The sequence below is a fragment of the Ursus arctos genome, unplaced genomic scaffold, assembly GCF_023065955.2.
Source record: "Ursus arctos isolate Adak ecotype North America unplaced genomic scaffold, UrsArc2.0 scaffold_28, whole genome shotgun sequence".
Lineage (NCBI taxonomy): Eukaryota > Metazoa > Chordata > Mammalia > Carnivora > Ursidae > Ursus > Ursus arctos.
The window spans coordinates 38,844,897-38,872,127 of record NW_026622963.1 but is presented as its reverse complement, the minus strand read 5'-3'; the positions used below and the strand labels follow the sequence as shown (position 1 = coordinate 38,872,127).

The 27,231-nt window shown below is 50.8% G+C and overlaps 1 protein-coding gene across 2 annotated transcripts; it reads right to left on the bottom strand.

Moving 5' to 3' along the window:
• Positions 1-19,654: 19,654 nt before the first annotated feature.
• Positions 19,655-26,541, bottom strand: PSMA4 (proteasome 20S subunit alpha 4). 2 transcript variants are annotated; one of them, XM_026510637.4, is made up of 9 exons: positions 26,414-26,541; positions 24,812-24,837; positions 24,546-24,588; positions 23,987-24,149; positions 22,773-22,850; positions 22,374-22,462; positions 21,777-21,907; positions 21,149-21,272; positions 19,655-20,034 (listed from the first exon to the last, which is right to left on the bottom strand). In XM_026510637.4, the coding sequence occupies exons 2-9, from the start codon at positions 24,812-24,814 to the stop codon at positions 19,880-19,882; spliced, it is 786 nt and encodes a 261-aa protein (XP_026366422.1). In that variant the 5' UTR covers positions 24,815-24,837; positions 26,414-26,541; the 3' UTR covers positions 19,655-19,879. The 2 variants fall into 2 exon arrangements, with proteins under 2 accessions (XP_026366422.1, XP_044244413.1); XM_044388478.3 differs by having other exon boundaries at positions 26,485-26,522.
• Positions 26,542-27,231: the final 690 nt, after the last annotated feature.

Below are 27,231 nucleotides of genomic sequence, written 5' to 3'. Positions count from 1 at the left end.
ATCAGAAAGAGCAATTTTTCTAAAAGTACCATTTACAATTGCATCAAAAGAAAAAAAACCTAGGAATGAATTTAACCAAGGAAATGAAACACCTATTTATTGAAAACTACAAGACATTAAAGAAATTGAAGATAACAGAAATAAATGGAAAGATATTCCATACTCATGGGTTGAAAAATATTGTTAAAATGTCCATACTACCCCAAGTAATCTGCAGATTCAACACAATCCCTATCAAAATTCCAATGGCATTTTTCAAAGAAATAGAAAAAAAATCCTAAAATTTGTACAGAACCATAAAACCCAGAATAGCCAATGCAATCTTGCGAAAGAACCAAGCTGGAGGCATCATGCTCCCTGGTTTCAAACTATATTACAAATCTGTAGCAATTAAAACAGTATGATATCAGCATAAAACCAGACACACGGATCTGTTAAACAGAATAAAGAGCTCAGAAATTAACCCATGCTTGTATGGTCAATTAATTTACGACAAAGGAGCCAAGAATATACACGGAGGAAAGGACAGTCTCTTTAATAAATGGTGTTGGGAGAACTGGACAGCCACATGCCAAAGAATGAAACTGGACCACTTTCTTACGGCAGGCACAAAAATTAACTCAAAATGGTTTAAAGACTTGAATGTAAGATCTGAAACCACAGAATTCCTAGAAGAATACATTGGTGGTAAGTTCCTTGACATAGGTCTTGGCGATAATTTTCTGAATTCGACACCAAAAGCAAAAGCAACAAAAGCAAAAGTAAATAAGCTGGACTACATTATCCTCGAAAGCATGCACACAGCAGAGGAAACCACACACACACAGAGAAAAACCTGGATGGACTAACATGACATTGTTAGCAGTGACTAGCTGGCACTTACAGATACTGGTGTATGAATGTGTACTTCCCAATTTCATTTCTTTCTTTTTTTTTTTTTTTGCATTCAACCTGTAAACTCCTGCTAGAAAAAAAAATTCTTTTCAAAGGGAAAGAAAAAGAGGTAATGGTGTGGACAGGGGAATGGAGAGCTAGCGTGCCCACATCTCAGACTCCACCGTACAGGACAGTGGACAAGTGAGCAGCACTGTACAGGACGACGGAGGAACCCATCTCCTTGAGCGAGAACCAGGCCTGCAAGGCCCAGAGGTGGAGGGAATGTTTTTTACAGAACTGACCACACTTGCCTCTGTGACTCTGTTATTCCTGGCATGTTTCTATTAAAGCCCCTATCACACTTTGGTGCAAATATCTGTTTATATGACTATCAAAACATATTAGATTACACACTTCAAAAACAAAAAAGTTCATGCTGTCCTTTTAGTCAGAATTCAAATATTCATATTTAATTGCTCTTCTTATTGGTAAAAGGCTTTATTTCATAATTCTACTTAAAAAAGCATAAGCTTTCTGAATTAAACACAGTTAGTAGCAACAATATCACCCTTCCCCAAAATGGAAACAGACCATTTAAATTAAAACTTTAGTTAAAGAGCAGAAAAGGACCATTAAAATAATCTCTTCTATCCTACTATCATTATAAAACTATATCTATGCTGTTCTGGAGAAGAGACTTCTAAACAAACAAGTTATCAACTTTTTTCAACAACTATAACAATATTTGCCAACTCACATTGTCAAGACATACTTATTCAATATTAAACTTAAAATTACATCTGAAAAAAAATAATTCCAATTCTTAAGGGAGAAGAATAATACTATTAGAAGAAAAATGTTCTGTACTGGAATTACTGTACTAAAAACTCATATCCTAATTATAAAAAATTACTTGCTAGATCTAATTTGTAGTTTATAGGTTGAAAAAAAACCCTGTTCTGACAAATGACTGAAAACCTTTCAAAGTCCCATTGCTAGGCTACATCAATAAGTCGGGTCCATCAGGAAATGCACAGACAGAACTCTACCTGCCAGGTGCTCACAGTATGGCTCATTAGAGCACGACTGTGTTTAATGTTTAATTTCAAATAATGTGAAAGGTTTGCCTGAAGACCTGAGGCACTCAGGGACTCTTTTGGATGTCATCACAAAAGGAGAGATGACAGCCACTATGCGTGTGTTCCTGTTAGCTTCTGAAAATGTGAATGAAAATAATTAAAGGTGACAAGAAAAAAAAATCTTTCATGGCTCTCATTTTCCATGAAATAATTATTTTAGTTCCCTTTTATTGACAGAACTCAGTTACCATATATACTAAAAAAAAAAAGTTTCAGCCATTAAAATGTCACACAGCTAAGAAATATAACTGACTAATGACCGATTTCCATAAATCACTGCCCCAATCGTGGTCAGATCAGTTAAAAAGGCTGGTATTATCTTAATGTACTAATTATTTTCTTTTTTAAGTTCTTATTTTTCATAATCTCTACGCCCCAACTGCGGGGCTTGAACTCATGACCCCGAGATCAAGAGTTACACACTCTTCCGGCTGAGCCAGCCAGGTGCCCCACTATTCTTTAATACAGACAAAATTTGTCTCTTGAGCCACTTTTCAAATTCTGCAATTTTCCATCACCCATTAAGTACGGCTGCTGGCAGACTAGACCTTTTTTTTCCCTGAGGATTGGCTTACAGAAAACCATAAGAAACAGTGATTATTAAAATTCTAGGATAAATATTGGGGCACCTGGGTGGCTCGGGTCAGTTACACATCTGCCTTCCGCTCAGGTCATGACCCCAGGGTCCTGGGATGGAGCCCTGCATCGGGCTCCCTGATGGGGGGGGGGGGGGGCCTGCTTCTCCCTTCTCCCTCTGCCCCTCCCCTTCCTTGCTCATGCTCTCTCTCAAATAAATAAAATCTTTAAAAAAAATAAAATTCTAAGATAAACACGAAAACGACAAAATGTAAATATAAAAGCAATTATGGCTGAAGGGACCTAGACATCTACGACCACCCTCTCATTTTAAAGAGGGAGAAATAAAGCAAGGTCAAGCTGTATGCCCAAGGAGACGGCAGGTTAGTGGCTGGTCTCCAGACAGTACTGCAAGCCTCCCTGCTTTCAAAGGCAGTTATACCCAAATCCCATCAGCATTTAGGAGCAAGTGTGCAAGCCCATCATCCATTTATTATCACTTCGTTCTTCAAATGATCACTTACTAAGAGCACGCAGAATCTTGGGAATTTCAGAGCTGGAGTGGGGAGCCATTTATGGCCCCTCATTTTACAGATGAGCAAACGAACGTCCAAAGAGCGATTACTGCTCCGTTCCTTACTCCACAAACATTTACTGCACTCCTACAATAAGCCAGGTCTTAGAGATGCAAAGATACACAGGCTAGGATCCCAGGTCTTCCTCTTCACTACAGAGAACACACTGATGGTCACCAGAGGGGAGGTGGGGGGGGTGACGATGGGGACCAGGTGATGGGGATGAAGAGCACATTCACCGTGATGAGCACCGAGTCATGTACAGAATTCCTAAATTCCGATATTGTACACCTGAAACTAATAGAGTATGTTAACTATACCGAAATTAAAATTGAAAAAAAAATTCCAGTTCTTAAGGAGCTCCTGTGGGACAAAGAGAAAACATAAAGGTAATAGAACATGATGTTATTTTAAGAGAGGTCTTTGCTAGTAGACTGGGCCAGCAAGGAGGAATGAATCAGCCCTGATTGTTTGCACATGACGCTGGACACCACGCGGGAGCACATAGCTACTGACACCATTTACTGCTTGACTACAAGGTTTTATAGTAAAACAGATGAAAAAAGTTCCACTTTCACCAAAAGCTGCAGGAAACTATCTCTTTCTAGACTGTCAGGCACAGCAGCTGGCATTTCACACATATTACTTAATTCTGAAGATGACTCAGAATACGATATTACCCCCATTTTTTCAAAGGAAGCCAATGAAAACAAACTTGTCCACGTGAAGATGAGAGGCCAGAGTCATAATTTGAACCCAGGTTTGTCCGGCTCCAAACATCAGATTCCTTTCTTTTTGTTGTAACACTCTCAGCACAGGATTTTCTTTAAGTGTCTAAATCACCTCCACGTGGTTTCTCAAGTCTCCGTAAGCAATACATCCTGCAACAAATAATTCTAGTCTTCAAGATTATTACTTCCTAGAATCAGAAATCATTGTTTAAAAAGCTTAAGGAAAGACGAGAAAAGATTCTTCCTATACCTGAATAATGTGTCCTCCTCTCTTTAAGAAACTTACTCATAAAAACTGAAATATTGATATGGATTTCGGCTTTCATCTTTTCCCTTTTCTATGCTTAGATCACATCGTAGGTGCTCCATAAATGGCATTTTTCTTCAAGATACTGAGAGGACTGACTCTGAGATCTTCTGAAGCACTTGGAGTCTGAAGAAGTACATTTTCTTTCGTCGTTTCTATTCCCGTCCAGAACATCTTATCTTTCCGAAGGCTGAACACCGCCCCGCTCTCCGGAGCTAAGGAAGCACTGAGGATGCAAATGAGCCCCGGCAGCCAGAGAAGTCTGCCGCCTGGCATTCTACAACCAACACCTGCCCGCACAGCCTGTCAAATGCTGCCGGGACGAGAGTGGGGAGGAAGACGGGGGCCAGGGGCAGAAGATCGGGTCTCAACCCCTAGTATTAACCCTAAAGAAGCTCCACTCTTGCCTGGGAATGAAGGAACAACGTGGGCAGCCCAGCCAAAAGCACGAAAGGAGAGCCCTGCTAGGTGACAATGGCCTTTGTTACTGAGAAAGTTGTATCGGCGTGTACACCGTGTCACCCACAGTTCCAGTGATGCAGGTCATCGGACAAAACCCCAAGCGGCCTCTCGGAATTTAAATGAACGCAGCTGGGCATTCAAACTGAAACCTCGCTCAAGCCCCCAGGAGGAAAAGTAATCACTGCCCTCCGCACCAAGGTTTTCCGCGCAAGCCGCAGTTGCGGCACCCGCGCAAAGCTGCCCCGCGACCCCCGCCCGCCCCGCGATCCCCGCCCCGCGCCCTGCGACCCCCGCGTGCCCCCCTGCAGCCCCGCGATCCCTGCCCCGCGCCCCCTGACCCTTCTGCGTCCCCCGGTCCTCTCGTAATCCCCGGACCCCCGCCGCCCGGTGCCCCCTGACAGGTCTGCGCACCCCGCGGCCGCCCCGCGATCCCCGCCCAGAGCCCTGCGCCCCCTGACCCTTCTGCGCCCCCGTAATTCCCGGACCCCCGCCGCCCCGTGCCCCTCGGCCGCCCGGCGATGCTCACCCCGCCGCCCCGCGCCCCCTGACCGGTCTGCTCCCCACCCCCCGGCCGCCCCGCGCCCCCAGGACCCCCGCCGCCCGGTGCCCCCTGACAGGTCTGCGCACCCCCCCCCTCGGCCGCCCCGCGATCCGCGCCCCGCGCCCTGCTCCCCCTGACCTTTCTGCGCTCCCCGGCCGCCCCACAGCCCCCGCCCGGCGTCCTGCACCCCCCGGACTCCCGCCGCCCCGCGACCCCCACCCCGTGCTCCGAGGGCGAACGCAGGGGCTGCCCTCCCGCGCCCAGGCTCACCTCCAGGCGCGCCGCCCCGCGCGCCGGCCGGGCCCCAGCGCCCCGCGACCAGCTGAAAGAGGAGGAGGAGGCGGAGCGGGCGGGACCCGAGGCCGACGACCGCGGGCCGGGACCCCCACGCAGACATCGCCCGGCCCCGCGCGGGAACGCAGGCGGCCGCCTCGCGACGGCCGCGCGGGAAAGGAACGTGGGCTCCAGAGGGATGGAGCCGGGAGGTGGGTGGGAGCCAAGGGATAACGGAGGCTGCTGCCGAGGGGCTGCTCCGCTCCTCAGTCCGGGGCCGCCGCCGCCACCTCAGCTCGAAGGATTCCCGCGGGCTCGCGGCGCGCGAGGAGGCTCGCGCGCCTGGCCCCGCCCCTTCCCTTGGGCCCGCCCCCTGCCCGTAGCCCCGCCTCCGTCCCGCCTTTGGCCTCTCTGCTTAGAAGCCAGCTTAGAGCTAGAGCTCCGCCTTTTCCGCGCCTGGCCCCGCCCCCGTTGGCCCCTCCCCCGAACTGGCGGGACCCGGGGACCCAACGCCAGTGACCGCAGCAGGGCGTTCAATCCCGGTAAGCGAAAAGCCGGGCCCAGCGCCCTGGCCGGTCCCTCATCTGGCCTCCGGCGACCTGGGCAGGCCCCCAACTACCTGTGATCACCATCGCTAATTAACGTCTGTGCTGTGTGCAGCACCGCGGGAAGCAGACGGACAGTCTGCGGGCAGGAGGAAGTTATTCCGCTCACCAGAACTGCCCGCGGAACTAGGGCGCGGCTGGAGCGCGAGGACGAAGGGGGGCTCGCCCCCTGCCCGCTCCCTCTTCCCTGAAGCCAGGCGGGGGGCCCGGGGGGCCCAGTCCGGACCCTCCTTCAGGCGCCCGCAGAAATGACCAGCAGCTGTCTCAGCAGAGGCCGTGCCCCCCCCCCCGTGTGCCCAGCCGTGAGCGTCTGTAACCAGTGCCTCCCCCACCCCGTGTGCCCAGCCGTGAGCGTCTGTAACCAGTGCCCCCCCCCGTGTGCCCAGCCGTGAGCGTCTGTAAGGATTGGTGACTCCATCCACCAGAAACACGGCCACTCCCCTGGTTTTTGGGGCAGACTGCTGGAGTGCCATCTCCAATCCCTCCCGACCCTACATTTCATCCTCTGTGTTCATAATTGATTAGAAAGCTTCATTGGGCTGAAGAGATTCAGGCGAATTAGCTTTAAACTTAAGTGGCAGAGCGTTTCACCGATTCTTCACACCTGTAAGACTCCTTATGAGCCGGAATTTCACACCAAGCTCCAGACTCAGTAAGTCTGTTAAAAAAGAAAAAACCTGGTTGTAAAGAATGTAAATGGTAAAATTTAGGTAAGACTTTTACCCTAGGTCTAAGTACAGCCGGGAACATGGAAACAAAATCCAATGAAGCTACTCCCCTTGAGCTGAACTTAGAGGTGAGTCATCGATTACACTCCGCACTGGACGGAAAGTGCTTGTGGTCCCTTCACTGCAAACTTCTGTTTGCTCAGCACAGTATATGGGGCATATAGACACTTATGCAATTCACCTGCACAGCATCTGAGAAAGTCAAGTGTTATTCCACTTTCACAGCTAGGGGACTTGAAACAGCGGCTGAATAATGGCTGGAGGTCACAGGACCTCTCGGTGGGAAAACCGGAATTCAGCGGTTGTCAGCTCCGCCACAGCAAGCATAACGCAACTCCTGGAGCCCCCCCCTCAGGGTGTCCTATCAATAACCACGGAGCATGGCGATTTACCTAGTCTGTGAAAAAGACGACTTGGTGTTGTGACTGTTTGTAAGGGAAAGGCGAAGTGAGAAATTGGTTGGGCACTTTAAAATCCAAGCAGATAATTATGGAATATAAAGTGTGCCTCTTGGATGGCTTTTTCCAGAAGGATACGCCCGTTACCCTCGGTTGCTGGATGCGGTGGCTGCACCTGACTCTGATAATAGGCATTGTCACGCTGCTAGGAGACACGGCTGACACAGGGCATGGGCACTGCAGCCCCCACCGCCCAAGTCCCCTAACACAGCATCAGACTTCCAGCGCTCTGAGCTTTGACCCAGCTGGCTGCCCTACAGTCTGCACCGAGCACCTGCATCCCAGACGCGTAGCCCTCTGACCAGTGTGCAGGTCTCATCCCACGTCCCTGCCTTCGGCCACCCTCCTCCTCCCCCTCTCTGAACATTCACATCCACCCCTTCTTCAAGAACCCCCTCAAATGCTGCTTGCCCCACGAAGCACAGCCTGGTCTCCCCCAGCCTTAGCCACCTCCCTTCTCTCAAGACCCAGAACACTTGACTTTTGTCTCATAGCACTTCCTACTTTCCATCTTTTTCTCTGTAAATCTTATGTCCTCTACTAGAGTCTATGTTGGTTCACCTTTGCAAACACCCACCAGCCAGTGAGTGGCTTGCTGTGGAAAGCGGCATTTAGTAACTGCCATATTCACCTTGCCAAGGAGTGGGCAACTGTCATGATCTTCGTGCTCCTTAAATATGCGGGCCCGTTCGATCTCAAGCAGTCCAAGGGCAGTGTTGGTGTCAGCCGCGACCTGCCCTGTCCTCCCTTCTCTTAGCCCGCCCGGACAGCATGCTGGGAATTCCACCTGCTCGGACCCCACGCTCTGTGACCCTCTGCGTCAAGGGATCTCCCACGTCCTGACAACCAGCAGATGTACACCTCAGAGCCCCAGTGTGTCCCCCTGGGTAGGTGACGACGTCGTCACTTGGACCTGGCGCTTGGTAAGTCCCGAAACATCTTGTCCTCTCGCTCTTCCTATCTCGGTCAGTGGCGTCACCGTCCAACTACTTGCTTAAGCTAAACAGGGCATGCTCGGTTCCCCACCCTGCCTTGCTCGCCACATCGAACCTTGAACCCGTACCTACTCCTCCCTCCTACTGCTATAGTCATTGGCACGCTCATCTCCAGCTCAGCCTGCTGCCCTGCACGCCCCAGCACGTTCTGCAGAAGGCGGCCTAAGTGACTGAACAGAGAAGCCGAAGCCCAAGTCGTGCCAGGGTCCTCAGAGTCGACCCTGATGCCCTCAAGTGCCCCGCCGCACCCCTCCTCCAGCTGTTCCAGCGGCTGTCCTGCCCACGGGCCTTCCCATAACTGCTCCCCCTGCCTGCTCTTTCTCTCCTACCACCACCTCCCCTGCTCCGCCTGATACCCGCCGCCTCCTGAGACAAACCAGCTGTGTACGTTGGGTCCTCCTCTCCCTCTGCCCCTCCGCTCAGCAGGTCACGGTTTGTAATTACCCTTCAGTGTGTGATTCCTCCCTAGAACATTCGCTCCCGAAGGGCAGCAGTAGCTGCGCCCACGTTATTCGCCGGGGTGCGCCCAGTGTATGGAGCACCGGGCGATACTCAGACGTTCGCTGGATGAGTAAATGAATGTTGGGTCGTGAGCTGAAAATGGTGAGCAGGGACTCAAACCCGGGCGGCCTGGCTTCAGAGACAACCATTCTGAAGGAAAGCTCTCTTTGGGCCCCACCCCTACTCTTTCTTTAAAATTTAAATTCAATTAATTAACATACAGTGTATTATTAGTTTCAGAGGTAGAGTTGGGGATTCATCAGTTGTGAACAATACCCAGTCCCCTCCTTAATGTCCATCACTTAGTCCCCCATCCCCCCACCCCTCCAGCCACCCTCTCTTGTGTTTGTCTCCCTCTCTGATTTCGTCCTCTTTTATTTTTTAAGTGGTGCCTTGAAACCTGGAGGCAGAAGAGGAAGCCCGTGGCGGCAGGCCCGTCGCGTGGGGGAGGTGGCAGGTATCACCCTGTATGGGGCAATCATTCTCTGGTGCGCTCACTTACGGAACGCTGAAGCCAAGGGCAGCTCGTGCCCTGCAGCGAAAAGAGAGCTGCTGGGAGGGGGGTAGGGAGTCAGATAACGTGGTCATCTGGGAGCCGAGGGACCGTCTCGCATACCGACGTTGTTCACTTCCTTTCTTATAATGGGGTCAACTGAGCTAAATGCAGAGCCGGGCAGATTCTCAAATCTCCCATTCAGCATTTCCATTGCAGTTTGGTGATAAATTCTGCTGTGAGCCTTTAAGATGAAAGCCAAACTGAAAAGTTAATTAAAGATAAAAATGGATGCTGTCAATTTTACTGCTGAAATTAAATGTGTTTTCACAGATTAAAGCAAAAAAAGCAAGTATTGATAGGGCATTAAAATTCAGTCCTTCAAAAGAAATCCTATAAGAATAAAAGGTCCTTGTCAGGGTTACTTCAATGGCTATCAAAATGTAAAGGGGCAGACATATTTTATCGTGCAGCGCTTCAAGAAAGAAAAATTAATTGGCCATATTTTTGTTGGATTGTAATAGTTAAGTAGTTGTGCATAAAAATCACGAATCACAAAAATATAAACCATACGTATAACTGAGCTGTCTCAATAGACTTTAATGGCAGCACGTCTATACCACAAGGTCCTGGACCCGATTCCCAAGGGAAAAACACAAGTGAACAAGGAAATGGCAATTCACTACAAAACACAGTAAATTATAATGTATCCTGGACAAATACCAACTCTTGTTAGGGATAAAGATACTATTTTCCGCGTTAACGTGCAGTGCAGTTACGCGTGCCGCCCAAAACGCCCACGGCTTTTACACCTGGGAGCGATGAGTCACATCATGGAAGGGCTGTTCTCTGAAAGCAAACCAACGATACAAGCGGGTAGACCCTAACTAAATCTGCACACCCAGACCGTTCCGGAGGTCTGACTGTGGCTCCTGTCACGATGCGCACGGGTCCTTGATGTGCACGTGGACGCTATGTCAACAGAGCTGCTAAAGCATAGGAATTTCTACAGTGAAACATCAAATCTGGATTTTCTGTAAATTTCTCCACCAGATTTGCAACTACGTAACATGCACCAAGCTCAACGTTTGCACTAAGTAAACACAACCTGTTATCCATAAATATCTATCGTATTGTGACCTGCCCTTCACGGAAGGGCCACTCGTATGAATTTATAAAAGACATTTATGCCCCTATTTTAATGTCTGCGGGACACAACTGTTTAAGTGTTCGATTCTGCGCAAAAGGTAGAATTTAAGCATTCTTATCAAACATACCACCCGGACGTCACTCACTTTCTATTCTGGAACTGAGAGATATTCATAGACACCGCTACATACATCCAAAGTAAGTTCAAAGGACAAATTATACTGCAGGTGTAGACCACGGACACTCCAGAAATCTGTGGCTACACACGAAGCAGAACCTCCATCTTCGAATTTGATTTAATGGTCGCCGATTTAATACAATCCCCCCTCCAGTCAAGGAATATCATGAAATTCTCAAACTCAAAAAAGCACACACAGAAATTCAGAATTAAACAGATTCACTTCCATCTGTAACTTGTACACTGCCACATACTGCTTTTAGGGACGGAGGGGAAGAGGGAACCAAGCTGGAGCTGTTTCTCCCGTACGTTTGGGAATCTGCTCTAATTATCCCGTTTAATCTATTTAGCAAGGGTTCTCATCCAGCTTCAGTTCCTGTGCAAATACTAATTGATGTCAGGTTTTTTATGGCTAAGACGCAAGACCAGACGAGCATCTTTCAGCCACACAAAGAGCTCCTTCTGAGGGCTAATTTACAACACCTCTTGTCCCAGAGAATTGATTATCTTTCACCGAATTCCAAGCCACCTGAGCCAAGTCTTTGAAAACTGGAAATCATTTGGTAACGTCCAGTTCCGCAGCTGTCTCACCTGAGACGCAATCTTTCCTTGCTCTTCTAGAAGGCGCCTGATTAATTTCAGGTGTTTTCAGTCTCTTGCACACTAAGGAATACTTGAGGTTATCTGCATGCCGAAGGACATTTTGGTCCTTGATTGCATATGATCTTCTTGTCCTCAGGGAACCAGACTTGAACTTGCCTGCTGTACTTCGGATGCACGTCTGATCCCCCCACTGCTCTGTGGGATGACAGACTGAAAAACAGAAAGATGGCAGCCTATTGGGAAGCACACAGCCTTTGGTCTTTGATGTCAAATAAACATGAGTTTGGATTCTAGCTCCATCACTTCCCAGCTATTCATTCAGCAGACACTTGAGAAGCAACCATATGCCCAGCTCTTGGGATGATGCGGTCAATAAGACAGATCTGTCCCTAATTTCAGGGAACTTACTGCCTAGGGGAGGAAGGCAGAGAATAAACAAGATAGTTTCAGAATTTGCTAAGAGTTCTTGAGGAAATAAATAGAAAGTGATGGGGCGGTGGCCTGAGCTAGGAGACAGAGAAAGCGCCAGTCACAGCGGGTGGGGGGCAGGCTGTGAGGCTCTGGGGTAGAAGAGAGCTTTGTGAGGAAGGACAGAGAACAGCCGTCAAGGCGGGGGAGGGGGCGAGGCCGGAAGGGCCAGCAGGGACTTCCTCCTCGGGACAGTGGAGAGCAACGTCAGCTTTATAGTGAGGATTCTTATATTATTAATTTAATTAGAATTTTAAAAGACGCAACAAACTACCCATTTTTTAGATGTGGACAAATATTGCAGAATCTAGAAAACCACGGTTTGATGCACTGACGTATCTGTGTACTAGCTTTTCTCCCGCTTTTTTGGCCTCGAGAACTGAATCTTCAGCTCATAATTCTGCACGTCTGAAGACTGGCTTCTGACTCCATCCGTGTCGAGCCCTGTTTCTCTTCCAGCGTGGTGATGCAGCTTCTGTCCCCGCACCTTCCTGTCATGATGCTGGGCTGGCTGGAATAGCTGTTGGAAGGAAATGCCCAGGAAGCCACGTCTACACTGGGATGATCGGGAATCACGTCGCGGTGCACGGCGCACATCACAGCCACGACCCCTCCAAAGACCTCCAGAAGGAGGGGCGTGGGTGTGGGAACAGAGAGCAGGACCTACCGATTGCCGCCTAAAGGTCTCCCTCTTGCAAACTGTAAGCACGGAAACCTAAGAACGCGTTGTGAGGGTCCTTCCCGGGGCCTTGGAAGGAAGGGGCTGTGCCAGTGAGGGGTTCTAAGCTCACACTTCATCAGCGTCCCTACAGATGTGTGAAACTCCCCGCTGGGAAGCCGCGCATGCAGGGGGACAGGTGTGGGAGGCCCGTGGAAGGCCGCCGGATGGGCCGGGCCGGGAAGGCAGAACAGCCCGCACAGGAGCACTGGCGCACGTCCCTCACCTGTTCCGAGCTGTGGTTTTCTCAACCGCAAAATGGAAAGATGCCTCTAAGTCGTCAAGCACGTCTGGGCCCTCAGCCACCAAGTGCTGTGATTATAGTAGACGCTTTCCAAGGCGCCCGTGAGAGTTCGCAGTCACCGACGCATACGCTTCACTCCACAAACGACAGTTCTGCTCTGTCCTACAGGGAAGGGGTTTTCTAAGGCTTCAAAATACTTTTGGGAAGCAATGGGAGGGGGAAAAAACGTATTTTAATTTCTTCTTTGAAACTATTTTTAAACAAATGGCCTGTAATTTGCCGAATTCTACCGGTAGACTTGTTCAGCGTCTGGGCCAGTGAGAAAGTTCACAGCGGCGACCTCTGAGCACGACTGCATGGGCGATTTTTATTTAATCTGTTGTGTATGTTCACATACTGTGAAAGTGAGCACATACTGCTTTATAATCAGAAAAAGTAAGTTACTGGATTGTTCGGGACCCAGGAGAAAATTTATCCTGGATTCTCCCATTCTGTACGGTTTGGGATTTTTCAGAGATGTTATTATATAAGGCTCCTGGGTATAGCATCAAAGACTCGGCCTTTCCTAGTGTTAGGTATAAAGGCACTCAGAGAAGAGATTCTTCCTGCCAACATGAAAGGAACCAGAAGTCCTCCCCAACCGTGAGACCTCCTTCAATGGTGACCAACAAATTCATGTACGTTCCCTCAGGAGTCAATCCAGTTTCCGCTTACACTGGGCTCTTTTAGGAGAAAATAGGGGAAGTAGACTCCTTTTAAAATCTGAATCGCTAATAGGAATGTCTGGCACGAAGATGGACTAAAAATAAACCAAGGTATGAACCCGCAATTCCACTTGAGGACATGCCCCAGAGAAACGAAGGCCTAAGTCCACACAAAGCCTGACCAAGAGTATTCGTGGCAGCGCTTTTCGGCTAGCCCCCCACGGAAACCACCCTCCTGCCCACCAGGCAGGATAATCACACAATGGGGTATTAGCAATTAAAAAAAAAAAGGATTCCTTCTGTTATTTCTCCTATAATTGCCAACCCGCGCTGCACCTTGGATGAACCTTGACATGACACTGGTCATGTCGACCACATGGTGGCTTGTTGACCGCACTCCATGACCTGTCAGCAACAGGCAAGTCTGCATGCACAGAGCAGACCGGCGGTGCCCAGGGCCGGGGAGCCGGGGGGCCGGGGAGCCGGCAAAGTGGGACAGGGTTTCCGTTTGGGAAAATGAAAACACCGTGCCACTGGCTGCACAACTGTGAGAACTAGAGCCCTGAGCGTGCGCCATCAAGGGGCGAACTGCATGGCATATGATAATTACGTCTCGGTACAGCCGTTACCAAAAAAGGGTAAGTATTTCATTTTATCTAATTCTGAATTCATTCAAGGACATTAGTCTGAACAACAGAATTAAGGTTGCATGATTAATCGAAATCCTGACTTTTAAAAATAAATACCAATTATATATTTTTTATTTTTATATTTTACCAATTATATTTATTTTATTTATTTTTTAAAAGATTGTATTTATTTACTTGACAGAGAGAGCACAAGTAGGCAGAATGGCAGCAGAGGGAGAGGGAGAAGCAGGCTCCCCACTGAGCAGGGAGCCCCATGCGGGACTCGATCCCAGGACCCTGGGATCATGACCTGAGTCGAAGGCAGACGCTTCACCGACTGAGCCACCCAGGCCCCCTATATTTTTAAAATTATGCATGATAAAAACAGAAATGTACTAGAAGATTGTCTGTATACTTGTTAAGAGCTGTAATTCCAGCATCGTTCACACACAGTGTGATAGTAGTGTCAAGGGTACAACACAGTGATGCAACACTTCCCTGCATCACCTGGCGCTCGTCACGACAGGTGCCCTCCTTCATCCCCCACCCAGCTCCCCTCTGGTCACCAGCGCTGTGTTCTCTGTGGTTTAGGGTCTGTTTCTTGGTTTCTCTTCTTTGCTCGTTTTGCTCCTTAAGTTCCACATATGAGGGAAAGCATATGGTGTTTGTCTTTCTCTGGCGGACTTATTTCACTGAGCATAACTCTCAAGCTCCGTCCACGTCATTGCGAATGGCAAGAGTTCACTGTTTTTGATGGCTGAGCAATAGTCCCCTGTGTACATACACATCATCTTTATTGCTCTGCTTCCATAGTTCGGCTATTGCTGAAAATGCTGCGAGAAACGTCGGCGTGCACGTATCTTTTCAAGCTAGTGTTTGTATAGAATGTTTCTATATTTTGGCGTGCGGAATATCTTCATATGTATTATACTAACAACAAGAAATGTAAATGACTCATTGCTTTGCCTAAACACAAAAACACAAAAAACCTTCAGCAATCAGCATTAAAAACAAAAATGCAAATGCTAAAGAGAGGACACTGGGACACAGATGACAAAGAGCTCATAAATGACTTTTCTAAGCCGTGACAGGAAGCTGGGCAAGGAGGTGGGCAGACCGAGCAGAAAAGAACACAAATGAAGAGTATCTGGAAGAAAAAGGGGAAAAGCGTGTGACCCGGCTGCCCTCACAGGGTGACGCGCACTCTTACCAACTTCTTCCCTACCAGGCCGAGACGACAAAAACAACGTTAGAAAATGTCAGGGGTAGCTCATCATCTTTCTTTTAAGAGAGTTTTCTTTATTTGAGAGAGGGGGGGGTGCGCGAGCGGGGAGGCAGCAGGAATCTCCAGCAGACTCTGCCCTGAGCACAGAGCCCGACGCGGGGCTCGATGCCACAACCGTGACATCAGGACCCCAGCCGAAACCAAGTCAGACGTGTCGCCGACGGTGCCGCCCGGGCCCCGCTCACGTGTTCTTAGCGCCTTGTCAGCTCGGAGCCTAAGTACTTACTGAGTGAGAGGCCCTGGCCCAGCTCTCCTGCCCCTCTCACCCCTCACTCCGGGGAGCTTCCCTCCTCTGGTCCCTTTCCCACTGAGACCCTCATCCTTCTTCCCGTTTCTGCAGCCTCCCAGCTGGTCCAGCTCCCAGACTCGAGGTGGGGTGTACTCCTTTCCCTCGTTCACTCTAAAATCTGGGCTTCTGGGGGGCACAGTCGGTGGAGTGGCTGGCTCTTGATTTCGGCTCAGGTCATGATCTCAGGGACGTGAGGTCGAGCCCCACGTGGGGAAAATCCACGCTCAGCGGGGAGCCTGCTTCTCCCTCTCCCTCTGCCTCCCCCTGCTCATGCTGTTTCTCCCTCTCAAATAAATACAATCATTAAAAGAAATTAAAAAAAAAAACTAAAAATCTCAGCGGCTCCTGCCTTGCACACGGTCTGCAGAACGGTCTGGTTTCGTCAGTGCACATTTCCAACCTCGTCTCCTGTCACTCACCATCTCCCCCTGACAATTCCTGCTCCCGCTCTGCTCAGCTACAGGCTTTCCATAAATATGTGAGGTTGTCCCGCTGCCAGGCCTTCGCTCCTGAGCCACGGCTCGCGGCCACCAGGGGTCCAGCACGTGTCCACATTAGCAAGCAGTTGATTACAGCCCTGCCCTTCCTGCACAGCCGCACAGTAATAACTGAGAACATGTCTTACTCAGCCACGAATCGCCGTCACCCTAAAACTACCAGGAACGTGGTCAAGAGGAACAGAGATGAATCTACTTTCTGACTTCTTTTCCCCCAGAACGTGGAATATTTTTGCACTGCTAACAAATACTTTCATGGACCTTTCAAAGTGCTAGACCAGAAATCTGAGTCTTGCTTATTTTCTGATTAAGAAAAACTCCAGAAGTAAAATTATACCCAGGAACACCTGATTTTTTCCCCCACATGAATCATTTTTGAAACATCTGTAACTCGCCCAAGTGAAATAGACGCAAGATTCCAACCTTTTAGCTCTCGGTTTCTTGCTTCTGCCTGTCACGGTCCTCCCGCCCGTGGCTGAGCCCCGCTGCAAGAGCCCAAGCTCAGATGAGGGTTGCTAAGCTCCCTTCAGGACGCATCCGGCTCCACCTGCAGCCCAGAGCTATCCACACGCCACGGCGCAGACGGAGAAAAGGGGCTGCAGAGGGTCTAGGCTACAGAGCCTTGGAACAAGGGGAAAACCAGTCAGAGCAGCCCCCACCCTGCCCCCACTTTTCACTTTCCCCGGCATGAAACTGTTTCAGCAAAGGGTGAGCGGCACCTGCCTGGCTCAGTCAGTGGTGCCTGCGACTCTTCTCTCCAGGTCGAGTTCAAGCCCCACGTGCGGCGTGGAGAGGATTTAAAATAATAAAAAATCCTAGGGGCGCCTGGGGGCTCAGTCGGTGAAGCATCTGCCTTCTTCGGCTCAGGTCATGATCCCAGGGTCCTGGGATCGAGCTGTGTTGGGCTCCCTGCTCAGTGGGGAGGCTGCTTCTCCCTCTGCTGCTCCCCCGGCTCATGCATGGTCAAATAAATAAAATCTTTAAAAATAATAAACCTTGGGGCGCCTGGGTGGCTCAGTCGTTAAGCGTCTGCCTTCGGCTCAGGTCACGATCCCAGTGTCCTGGGATCTGGGATCGAGCCCCGCATCGGGCTCCCTGCTCAGCGGGAAGCCTCCATCTCCCTCTCCCACTCCCTCTGCTTGTGTTCCCTCTCTCGCTGCCTCTCTGTCAAATAAATAAAATCCTTAAAAAATAAATCTTTTTTTTTTTTTTTTTTTAAAGGTGAGTATGTTGAGATTTTTCCATCATTAGGATGAAGTCCTGAGTACTTGCTCCGGACATGGGGGAAAATGCAGTAGGCTCTCATCCCCCACAGCCTCTGCAGCTGTCCTAACTTTAGGAAAGCGCTCAAGGCGTGGTCAGAATCCAGAAAACCCACCAGTTCCACTACCTGGACGGGACAGGAGTGTATTTCTGGATTTCACTCCAGCATATCAGGGACCACCATTCACTTCTTCCTCAGTATTTGAAGCCTAGTATGTGCCTGTTTCTGTTCTCGATGCTGGGACGTAGCCGTTAAGTCCCTGCTCTGGACAGCAAGCAGACGTGCCTGGTGGTGAGGAGGACATGGAGAAACCCCACAGGGTAAGGGAGGGTGCATGTGGGGAGAAGCGGCTGCTCCTTTCTGGGCAGTGGCCCAAACAAGCTGACACGGGAACATGGCGGAGTGGGCAATGCAGACACTCCCAGGGAAGAGCATTCTCAAGGCAGAGGCACTGGCAGGTACCAAGGCCCTGGGCTGCAAGAGGCCTGGTATTTCAAGGAACAAGAAGGCTCATTCGGATGAGAATGAGCAGGAGGAAGAGAAGGTAGCAGTGGGGCCCCTTGTAAACCAGAGTAAAGGACCTGGCTTTCCCTGGGCAGGAAGGGCAGCCCAGCCTCGGCCTACACTCAGAGAGCTGCACCCGGAGAGCTGCACCTGGAGAGCTCCCTCTAGCCGCTGTGCACGGACTGAAGGAAGACCAGTCACAGGGCCGTCAAAACAGTCCGCGTGAGACTGTGGTGGCCCAGGGTTGAACTCTGGGTCTGTTCTGGAGACAGGCAGCTCACTTCTCCGTCTACCTCCACTTCCGTGCACAGCGAGACCCAAAGGGTCACGTGACCACGTGCGGGGTCCTCACCATGTAGATTTTGCATTTGCAAAGTTGCTTGTAACCCCAAACCAACACGGACGGTGGCCCATGGTCACTGTGGGAGGGCGCAGAACCGTGAGAGGTCTGAACCGCCAGGAGCAGAGTGGAGCCCTGCCTCCTCGGTTCAGCCCATACTGTCAACGAGCTTTTCTTTCAGTCTGTCTTGTGCCATTTTTCGCATCTTTGTGCTGTTGGTGATTCTGCCTAAGCTCAGGGTGGAAGTCGGACGAGCTCCGTTCCGGCGTTACAGCTGTTGGCCATGCGCTCGAGAGCAACGGGTTACCAACACAGGTTAAACGGACACACACACACACACACACACACGAGGTCACGTGCTGACCGCCTGATCAGGGTTGTGGCCAGAGGCTCTGGGGAACCTGGCCCGGCATCCATCCCCCCGAGCCACAGACCAGTATTGCTCACCCAGTGCTCACGATGACTGTACAGAACACAGCTGCTCGGAGTAACGGCGACCAGCTGTACACGGCAGAAGGACATTCAGATTAAAAACACGCCATGTCAAGGGGCTTGAGAACAGAGCTCGGCAGGAACAGCACAGTGGGCCGGCACGCACACACCACCCTGCCGCGCAGAACCACCACGTACAAATCTTGGGAGCCGAGTCCACCACCTGTTCTGACAAGCTGGGCGTTTCTCACGTGTAGTCAGGTTTGAGAATCACCTGGGGAGCTTTGGCGCCTCCCGCACCCGGGCTGCGGGGCACAGGAGGGCCGGGCCGACCGCCGACGGAGCGCGGCCCCACAGCTTCTGCAAAGCTCTGACTCGATCATAATGACAGCACACTCAGCAACAGCGCTCCTCTGGTCTGACCTATTCTCTTTGGTTCCACTTTTCCACTGCGGCCTTAATATCTCAGCTTGGGCGGCCTGTCCTGGGGCAGGACCCACACCCCAGCTTGGGCCTGACCCAGCCCTCAACTTCATCCTCAGACTGAACCCCGCGGACCGAGTCGGGTCACCCGCCGGCCTCTGTGAGGAGCGCGAGGGGAGGGAAGCCAGAATATAAGCACCGTCAACAGGAGGAGATGGGGACACCCCGGGTGTCAAAACTGCTGTTTCCAAGCTGGGTGGTGGGTATGTAGGGTTTCACTTAGTTACGGCTTCCACGTGTCGTTAACGACTCACGGACATGCACGCACGTGCAGGCGTGCACACACACTTGCAATCGAGCATGAACCCAGCAACACTGGGAACAGGACAGGGGCTCCTGCATCCCTGGATTCTCCCGTCAGACGCCTAGGAGAAGAGGACAGCTCTATTCTGCTCCAAACGGAAGGGGACACAGCAAGAGAGACCCTGAGTGCACGACTCCCACCCTTCTTCTTATGAAGTTAGCACCGTGTCGGCTGTCGCAGCTCGCGGACAGAAAGTGCAAGGGCCGCCACAGGGCACCTAACTCTCGGGGAGACCGTGGCCCCTACCGATCCCGGGGCCGTCAGCGATTCCTGCCACAGACACTCTCTCCCTTCACCACTTCCGTTCTTTCCAAGGTTTATTACCAAAAACAAGGAGGGACGAGGGCATCCACGACGAATCGTCGCCATTACAGGATTCAACTGGACAGAGACAGCAAGGACCTGACACAGCCGGTGCCGCCCGCGTGTCCCCACATGAGCGAAACAAGCGCAGCTTTCTCAGGGTGCAAAGGATGGCGAGGACACTGAAATGGCCCCACGTGAGCTACAAAACCCCTGGTTCCCCTTCTATTTATCCTTCTCTTTCTGCTCTTTTTCTTTCTTCTCCCGCTCGGCTTTAGCTTCCTCCTCCTCGTGGTTTTTGATCAACTGCTCCACTTCTTTTTGCTTGAGGACCCTGATGACCGTCTTCCCGTTCTCTCTCGTCAGGGTGGCGATCTCCACTGCAAGCGAGCACACGCACGTTACGGGGGGCACACTGGGCAAACAACTCAACAGTCCCAGCTCCCCCTGGAGCCCAGGCTCCCCACGCTCCCAGGCTTGGTGCTGCATTCGACTCACGGCTACTCTGACAGCAAAGAACACCTCCCATCCTGTCACTTCCTATCGAACTCCTACTTACGTGTCCTTCTCACCCATCCCAACCTCCGACTCGCCAGTCTGTCACTTTCCTGCAAAAAGCACACCAACCACTTGCTCTAGCTGGGCTGCCATTGGCTGCAACGACCAGAGGAACCCCATGTCGTCGTCAGAGCCCCTGAAGGCGCAGTCAGCGTCTCTAACCAGTGATCACACGCCTTTTCCTGGGCTTTTGAAAGCTCTTCAGAACAAAGGCATGAAAAAAGCTTCCATGACCGCAGACAAGGGAAGTAAAGTGATATCAAGGGAGAAGGGATTTTTTGAGCAGGGGAAATGGAGTAAACGCCTCCTTGAAATCAGGGAGAAGTACATGACACAGGACAGTCTGCAAGTCAACTGCATTTTCTAAGGAACACCAGAAGCCAAATTATCCTAAACTAAGTCAACCCATTAACCGACCACAAATTTTTGAAAACCTTATTTAGAAATATTGTTTTATGTGATCATATAACTTAAACTAGATAAAGTATTTAAAACTGCAACATGAGATAATATCAGCGGATTCAAAAGAACAGAGGATATCACAAGTCGTGCAAATGTCATCCCTCGGATCAACGACACCCTACGGGTAAATACGTAAGTACACGCGTATCATTGTACACACACACAAACACAGATGGGCTGTCGAGAAGCTGATCAGACAATTACTAACTAAAAGTAGCATGACTCAGATCTCTAACTATGAACACAGAGAACATTCAGGCCCAAGTCCTTACGCTCAGGACATAGGGTGGGATTACGGTCAAGGCACTGAACCTCCCTGAGGCCTGGCACCCTCACTTAGGAAACAGGGATAAGGCCGCTCGATTCATAAGGCTGCTGTTTCAATGAACTCGGACAACACGTTAGGGCTGAACCCAGGAGCCGCTCAATCGCCTCTCTCAACAACTGAGCCAATCAGGAGTGGACACCAATTACCTTTTTCAGCAGAGAGTTTACTCACATCCATGGTCTTATTTAGGACTTTGATAGCTAAAGCAAGTGCGGACTTCAAGGTCATTTCACCTTCTCTGTAGTCTTGTTTTAACATCGACACAGCTGCCTGTAAGACATAAAGGAGAATCAACAAAGAATTTCCTTTAAATTCCTGCGCTCTTTTGGACTGGTCAGAAGAATAATGGCTGAGTCATTGTGGGCATCATAACCGAACACACAATTCTAAAGGCAGGGAGGGGAGACACGGGATGGGGTGACAAGGGGGTTGTCGATGCTTATGAATGGGGTCTGCAACCCGGACCTCCCCAGACCTGCGAGGGGTCCGTGACAGAAGGAAGGGGTCTGAGAACTAGGATGTGAAAAACACCTACGTCTATTTCCACAACTTCTCACTGAAAATTGGCATTTCCTTTCATTATAACTGTAGACAGTAAGTCCCAGGGGTATTAGCAGTGCTTGCGACTTCGTTACCAGCAGAAATCGAAGATGTTTTCCCATCATATTAAGGTTGTGGCAGCTATTATAGAACAGTTTACACTCACGGCCACTTGAAAATTATGGTGATTATTAGATCTTTTGCTCAATTTCATAGCAGCACAAAAATACTCACAGCACTATTGTTTCCAATGCACGTGGCTTTCCATCCTCCGTAATTCCCACTAGGGTCGCTCTGGTAGAGCTGAAAGCCATAGTGCTTATCCCAGCCGATGTAAAGCAACGAAACACCGAAGGGACGTTTTCCTTTAACAACAACGAACAGCCAAACACGTCAGCAATTTGCATTCAGCACCACTATGGTTACCTGAGACCCTGAGGGGGACTACAGCCTTCTCTGTGAAGTGAAGCCTTCATAAACTGCTTTGTTTTCTGAACACCGCCGATAAGCTCCAGCCAAAATTCCACTTTTGTCTCTAGGATTTGGACACAGCCAGCAAAGGGAATAAAGACACAGAGGACCAGTGCTGAATTTCATTATTATGTAAAAAGCAATTTGTTTCCAGATTTGAAAATGGCATTACGGCCTTCCAGCAGTCTATTAATAAAACATATGACAATCCACACAGCGGAAGCCAGTTAACTCACGAAGCAGGGATTTATGAAAAGTGTTTTCTTATTTAATTTTCAATTTCTTTTTACCATCTCAAAAAGGCTATTACTCATAAAATGGTTTAACTTTTTGGTATACAATGTCCAAAAAATTCAGTACCTCCAAACTGTGTGTAAGCCTGTTTGATATCGCACAGGGCTGTGACCAACTGCTCACAAGGGATTGGTTCCTGATACTGTAATAAATACCTACGATGAAGAAATCGGCACATTAATAGTTTTCTCTAAAACACAGATACACCTTAAGCAAAACACCGTCTGCAAATAACCCTGTGCCACAGGGACAGTCTCACAGTCACCTGTCATTTCAAGAGGGGAGGAGGGCATGGCCACACCCTAATATCCTTACAGGAAGTAACATGTTCCAACTTCGGTTTAAGAAAACTTTAATTTTCAATTAACACATTTTTTAATGACTTTGATCTTTGCAAAAATGAGTTCTCCTTAGAAACATCAAAACTAACATATATATCTTCAGTGACGCTATTTACGGCCATACCTTTGAGCAATGAGCCTCAGTTCGTTAGTGAGAACATTAGCATCAGAAGTTATGCCGGCCACGCTGCAGGCCATGTCCCTTGAGGAAAAGAAAGACACTGGTAAGCAGGGAACGGTTTGCGAGTTCTGTTAGAAATGCACCAGACTTGCTCCAAAGCCACTACAAAAACAACAGAAGCGTCATCTTCACAGACTTTCCACCTGATGTCATTCCACATGAAAAATAAACAAATGCACCCACAGATCCCTCAGCAGATGTATTTGTCATCACTCCCCCATTAACAGGGCAAGAGAGTAACGTGAAGAAGCTAAGGTCAATCCCAAGAGTCATCAACAAAGGCAATGGAGGTCTTCCAGATGGGAAGACAAGCCGCTCTGTGCCCTCCTCCGTCCCGAGGCCTGGCTTGATGGAGGTGAAGGAGAAGGCACCACGGGAAGGGTCTTTTCTAAGCCCGCCTCCAAGTCCAGGGCTAGGCTCACACAAGGGGTGCGCTTCTTTCTTTGTCCTCGCCCCCCGGTCTGCCCTGGCTCTCCCACAGACTTGACAGCCTCTGTCCTGCCTGGCAAGCCTGACAGTGACGCCGCAGAGGGGACGGTGCTCCCTCAGACAAGCCCATCACTGAAGGGCTGGTCCCATCAGCAAGCTGCGCTGTCTGCCAGCTGCAAAGTCCCACACACCCGACTGTCACAGGAACTTCCCCACGGGTACAGGGCTTGGCTGAACTGTCCCCACACCGCCGCGAGGTCTGTGGTTTGGTAAGGCAGTATAATTCCACAGAATTCCTGAGGAGCCACTCTGAACGATGCTCTGAGGGCCTGCCACAAGCCGGACACCGTGCTAGTTTACTTGTTCATTTTATTTCACCAAACTGCCGTAACTACTCCAGTAGGCTGAGACCCGGAGGCACTGAACAACCAGTGTAGGGTCACACAGCTTCTGAATTCACCCAAACCTGTGTGACTACCAAGCCTGGGCTCCTATCACTACATCACGTGGGGTCTCCACTGACCGCATGGCTCTGCGCTGGCAAAGGGGTGACACGTGGTCCTGGGCCTCAAGGAGGTTTCAAACAAGATAAATCAAAAGCAAAAATTCTGAGGTAAAAACTGTTCAATTCTACCACGTCACAGGGAACAGCCCTCCCAAAATATGTGCGATGTCACTACGTGCGAAAGTGAGACAGTCTCCACTCCCTTCCCTAAGATCTCACTTACTCATTCAGTTTGTAAATTTTTTCAGAAAAAAAGACTTCGTCAAGAAGCTTGTGGATGTTGCGTCTCTCTGCTGCAAGCAAAACGCCGTCGTTTGCTAAGATTCCCAAGCAGGTGCCGGCGTGTCCAATAGCTTCCATGGCGTATTCCACCTGGTACAGGCGACCTACAAGACACAAGCGGTGAGCAACCAGCACAGGGCCCCAAGGGAAGCCAGCCACACCGCCGCAGGCCACACACAGGAGCCCCACTTTTACCCCCGACGAGGCACCTGACCGACCTGGTCACCAGAAATCAGCCCAAAGTACAAGAGGATGAACAACTTAGCAAGGATTTTTTTAAAAGTCTGTAGGTAGGGGCACCTGGCCGTCTCAGTCAGTGCAGCACGGGCCTCCTGATCTCCGGGTCATGGGTTCAAGCCCCATGTGGGGTGTAAAGATTACTTAAATAAATAAAACTTAAGGAAAAAAAAAAAGTCTCTAGATTTTTTTCCCCTTTAGGTCAAACTAATTCAAAGACATTTTTTTAATTTGAGATAGCTTAAACAAAGTGGAAACTTTACCTTCTGGAGAAAATATGGTAGTCCTAGAGTCGTATCTCCGAGACTGCAAAGGAAAACAGGCAAGTGACTCCTACCTACCAGAAGTCAGTCCATTAACCATCTTACAAAACATCCTGGCATGCAAAGCTCAGCGTGTGGGAGCACACTGATGAGGAAAAAGCCCCTTCCAGCTCTGCTTCCTTCCATTCCAACTTTCTCATGCGAGTCTATAGGTACGAGCAATAGATTTATCAGGCAACAGCTTACTGGCATGCATATCAACTCACCATGTTTTCTGAACTTTATATAATTCCTGCAAAAAAAGTAAGATCATTATTAAAATGATGACTTACAATTTAAGAAGTATTTCCTGACTTAGAAAAAAAATGTTTTATTCACTCCCTTCGCTCCTCTAACATTTATGATGGGGCAGGCACTAGGCCAACTGCTGGAATACCAACACGGGGAACCCCATCCCTTCCCCGCAGAGCTTACAGTCTGGTATTCGGGTGAGGGACGCAGACACACGCAATTACAAAGCAATGGGGAAACAGGCGCTAGGGGTGGGGTAGGAAGAGGGATGGGGAAAAATCGAGAAAGCAAGGGTGCCTGGGTGGCCCAGGAGATTGCACGCATGACTCTTGGTTTCACATCATGATCTCAGGGTGATAGGATCCAGCCTGGTGTCAGCCTCCATGCTCAGTGCAGAGTCCCTCCCTCCCTCAGTCCGCCCCTCCTCCCCACTCATGTGGGGGTGCTCTCACTCTCTCTCAAATAAATCTTTAAAAAGAATCAAAAAAGCATTTTTTGAGAAAATAAAAAAGAGCTCAAATTAGAGATGGGAGAGGCAGAAATAAGGCTGGGAACCATTAGGCGTCAGAGGAAGAGTCGGGGAAGGGAGAAAGGGAGAGCAGCCCAGGTAGAAGAGCCTGCTCAGACGGCACTGGAACAGGACAGCTCAGAGGCTAGAGACAACTGCTCAAGTTAAAAAACATCTGAAAAAGCTTGGACACCAAGCCTTGAATGCCAAGTTAAGAGGCTGAGGCTTTCTCCGAGTGCTCGGAGTCCCAACCTAGAGGAGGTAAGGGCGGTTAGGCTCATCATTACTATTCCTGCAAAAGTCAACACTGGGTCTCAGCGTGAGTTAGTGGAAATGTCAAACTTCAGACTGCAAAGCCCGTTTTCCTAAATCCCAGAATATCGGGAATTAAGCCAGGAGAGATAAGCTGGGGATCCAAGCTCAGACCCCAACCCTGAAGGGCCCGCCAAACCCCCGACCCCAGCACCGACGCGGACGCACGCGCCCGACGCCCCAACCCGGACTTGCGCGCCCCATCACGTGACCGATCCCCAAACCCGACGTGAGCACTAGATCCAAGCTCGGACCCCAGCCTCGGGGCCCGACGAGGGCGCCTGATCCAAGCTCGGACCCCAGCCCCGGCCCCGACGTGCGTGCTAGATCCAAGCCCGGACCCCAGCGCGGTCCCCGATGAGAGCGCCTGATCCAAGATGGGACCCCAGCCCCGGCCCCGACGAGAGCGCCTGATCCAAGCCCGGACCCCAGCCTCGGGCCCCGACGTGCGCGCTAGATCCAAGCCCGGACCCCAGCCCGGTCCCCGATGACAGCGCCTGATCCAAGCTCGGACCCCAGCCCCATCCCCGATCCTGACCCCTGCTCGCGGTGCGCGCCGCACCCCCGACCCGGAAGCACGCCCCCGCAGTATAGCCCCGACTGCCGGCCTGTCGCCGAGGAAGCGGGTGCAGAGTCATGGCACCCAGGGCGCCTTGGTGGCGGCTGCAGGCCGAGACCGCTCTGCCGCGACGCGCACGACCCCTGCCCAGGGGGAGGGCGACCAAGCTTCCGCGGGTGCCCAAGGACAAAGGCTCACCAGCTGGACACACGGAAGAGTGGAGACCTACAAGAGGACTTCCCTAGAGGAAGAGAACTCGCCGCCAATACCTCTCCAGGGAAGCCGCCGTCAATATGGCGCCCGCGCGTGCGCAGAGCACGGGGGCGGGGCCGCCGCGGGCCCGGAAGTCCGGGGGCGGGTCCGGCGCCGGTGGCGAGAGCGGCTTCTGGTGTCCCGCAGGCTTCTCCTTCCGCGTGGTCGGCCCCAGCCCTGGGATGTGTGCTAGGTGGGCGCCGGGAGCCCCCCGCCCCTGGTGGCCGTGTACCCTCGGGACGGAAGGGTCCTAGGCGGGGACTCTGTGCCCCGGGAGGGGCCGGCACCGCCCCGCGCGCCGTCCTCCCGCGCGGACACTGCGACCCGTGCTGGCCCCCGGACACTTCCTCTGCTGCTTCCCCGACACGCTCCGTGTGCTGGTCGTGTGGAAGGTCACACTGGCAGTCGTGCGGGACTGTTAACTGCTTAGCAGGAAACGGTCCCGAGCTCATCAGACGAGCTTGCGTCCCGCCTCCGGGTCTCCCTTCTTGAACCTGGTCTCCGCTCTTACTGCGGACGCACAGAGCCAGCCAGGCCGGGGCTCACGGACCCCCCACCCCCGCGGGTCAGGCCAGGCCGGGGCTCACGGACCCCCCACTCTCGCCTTTTTCCTTGTCGGCCCGCCCGAGTTAGGGCCATACCTACCAGCAAGGCGCACAGCATTTAGCTTGGCTGACGCTGTCCCGTGTCTGTTCGCTGACCGTCCCTCCACCCTTTCCCGGCAGCTTCCGTCCCTCTGTCGAACACCTACTGTTCATGCTTCA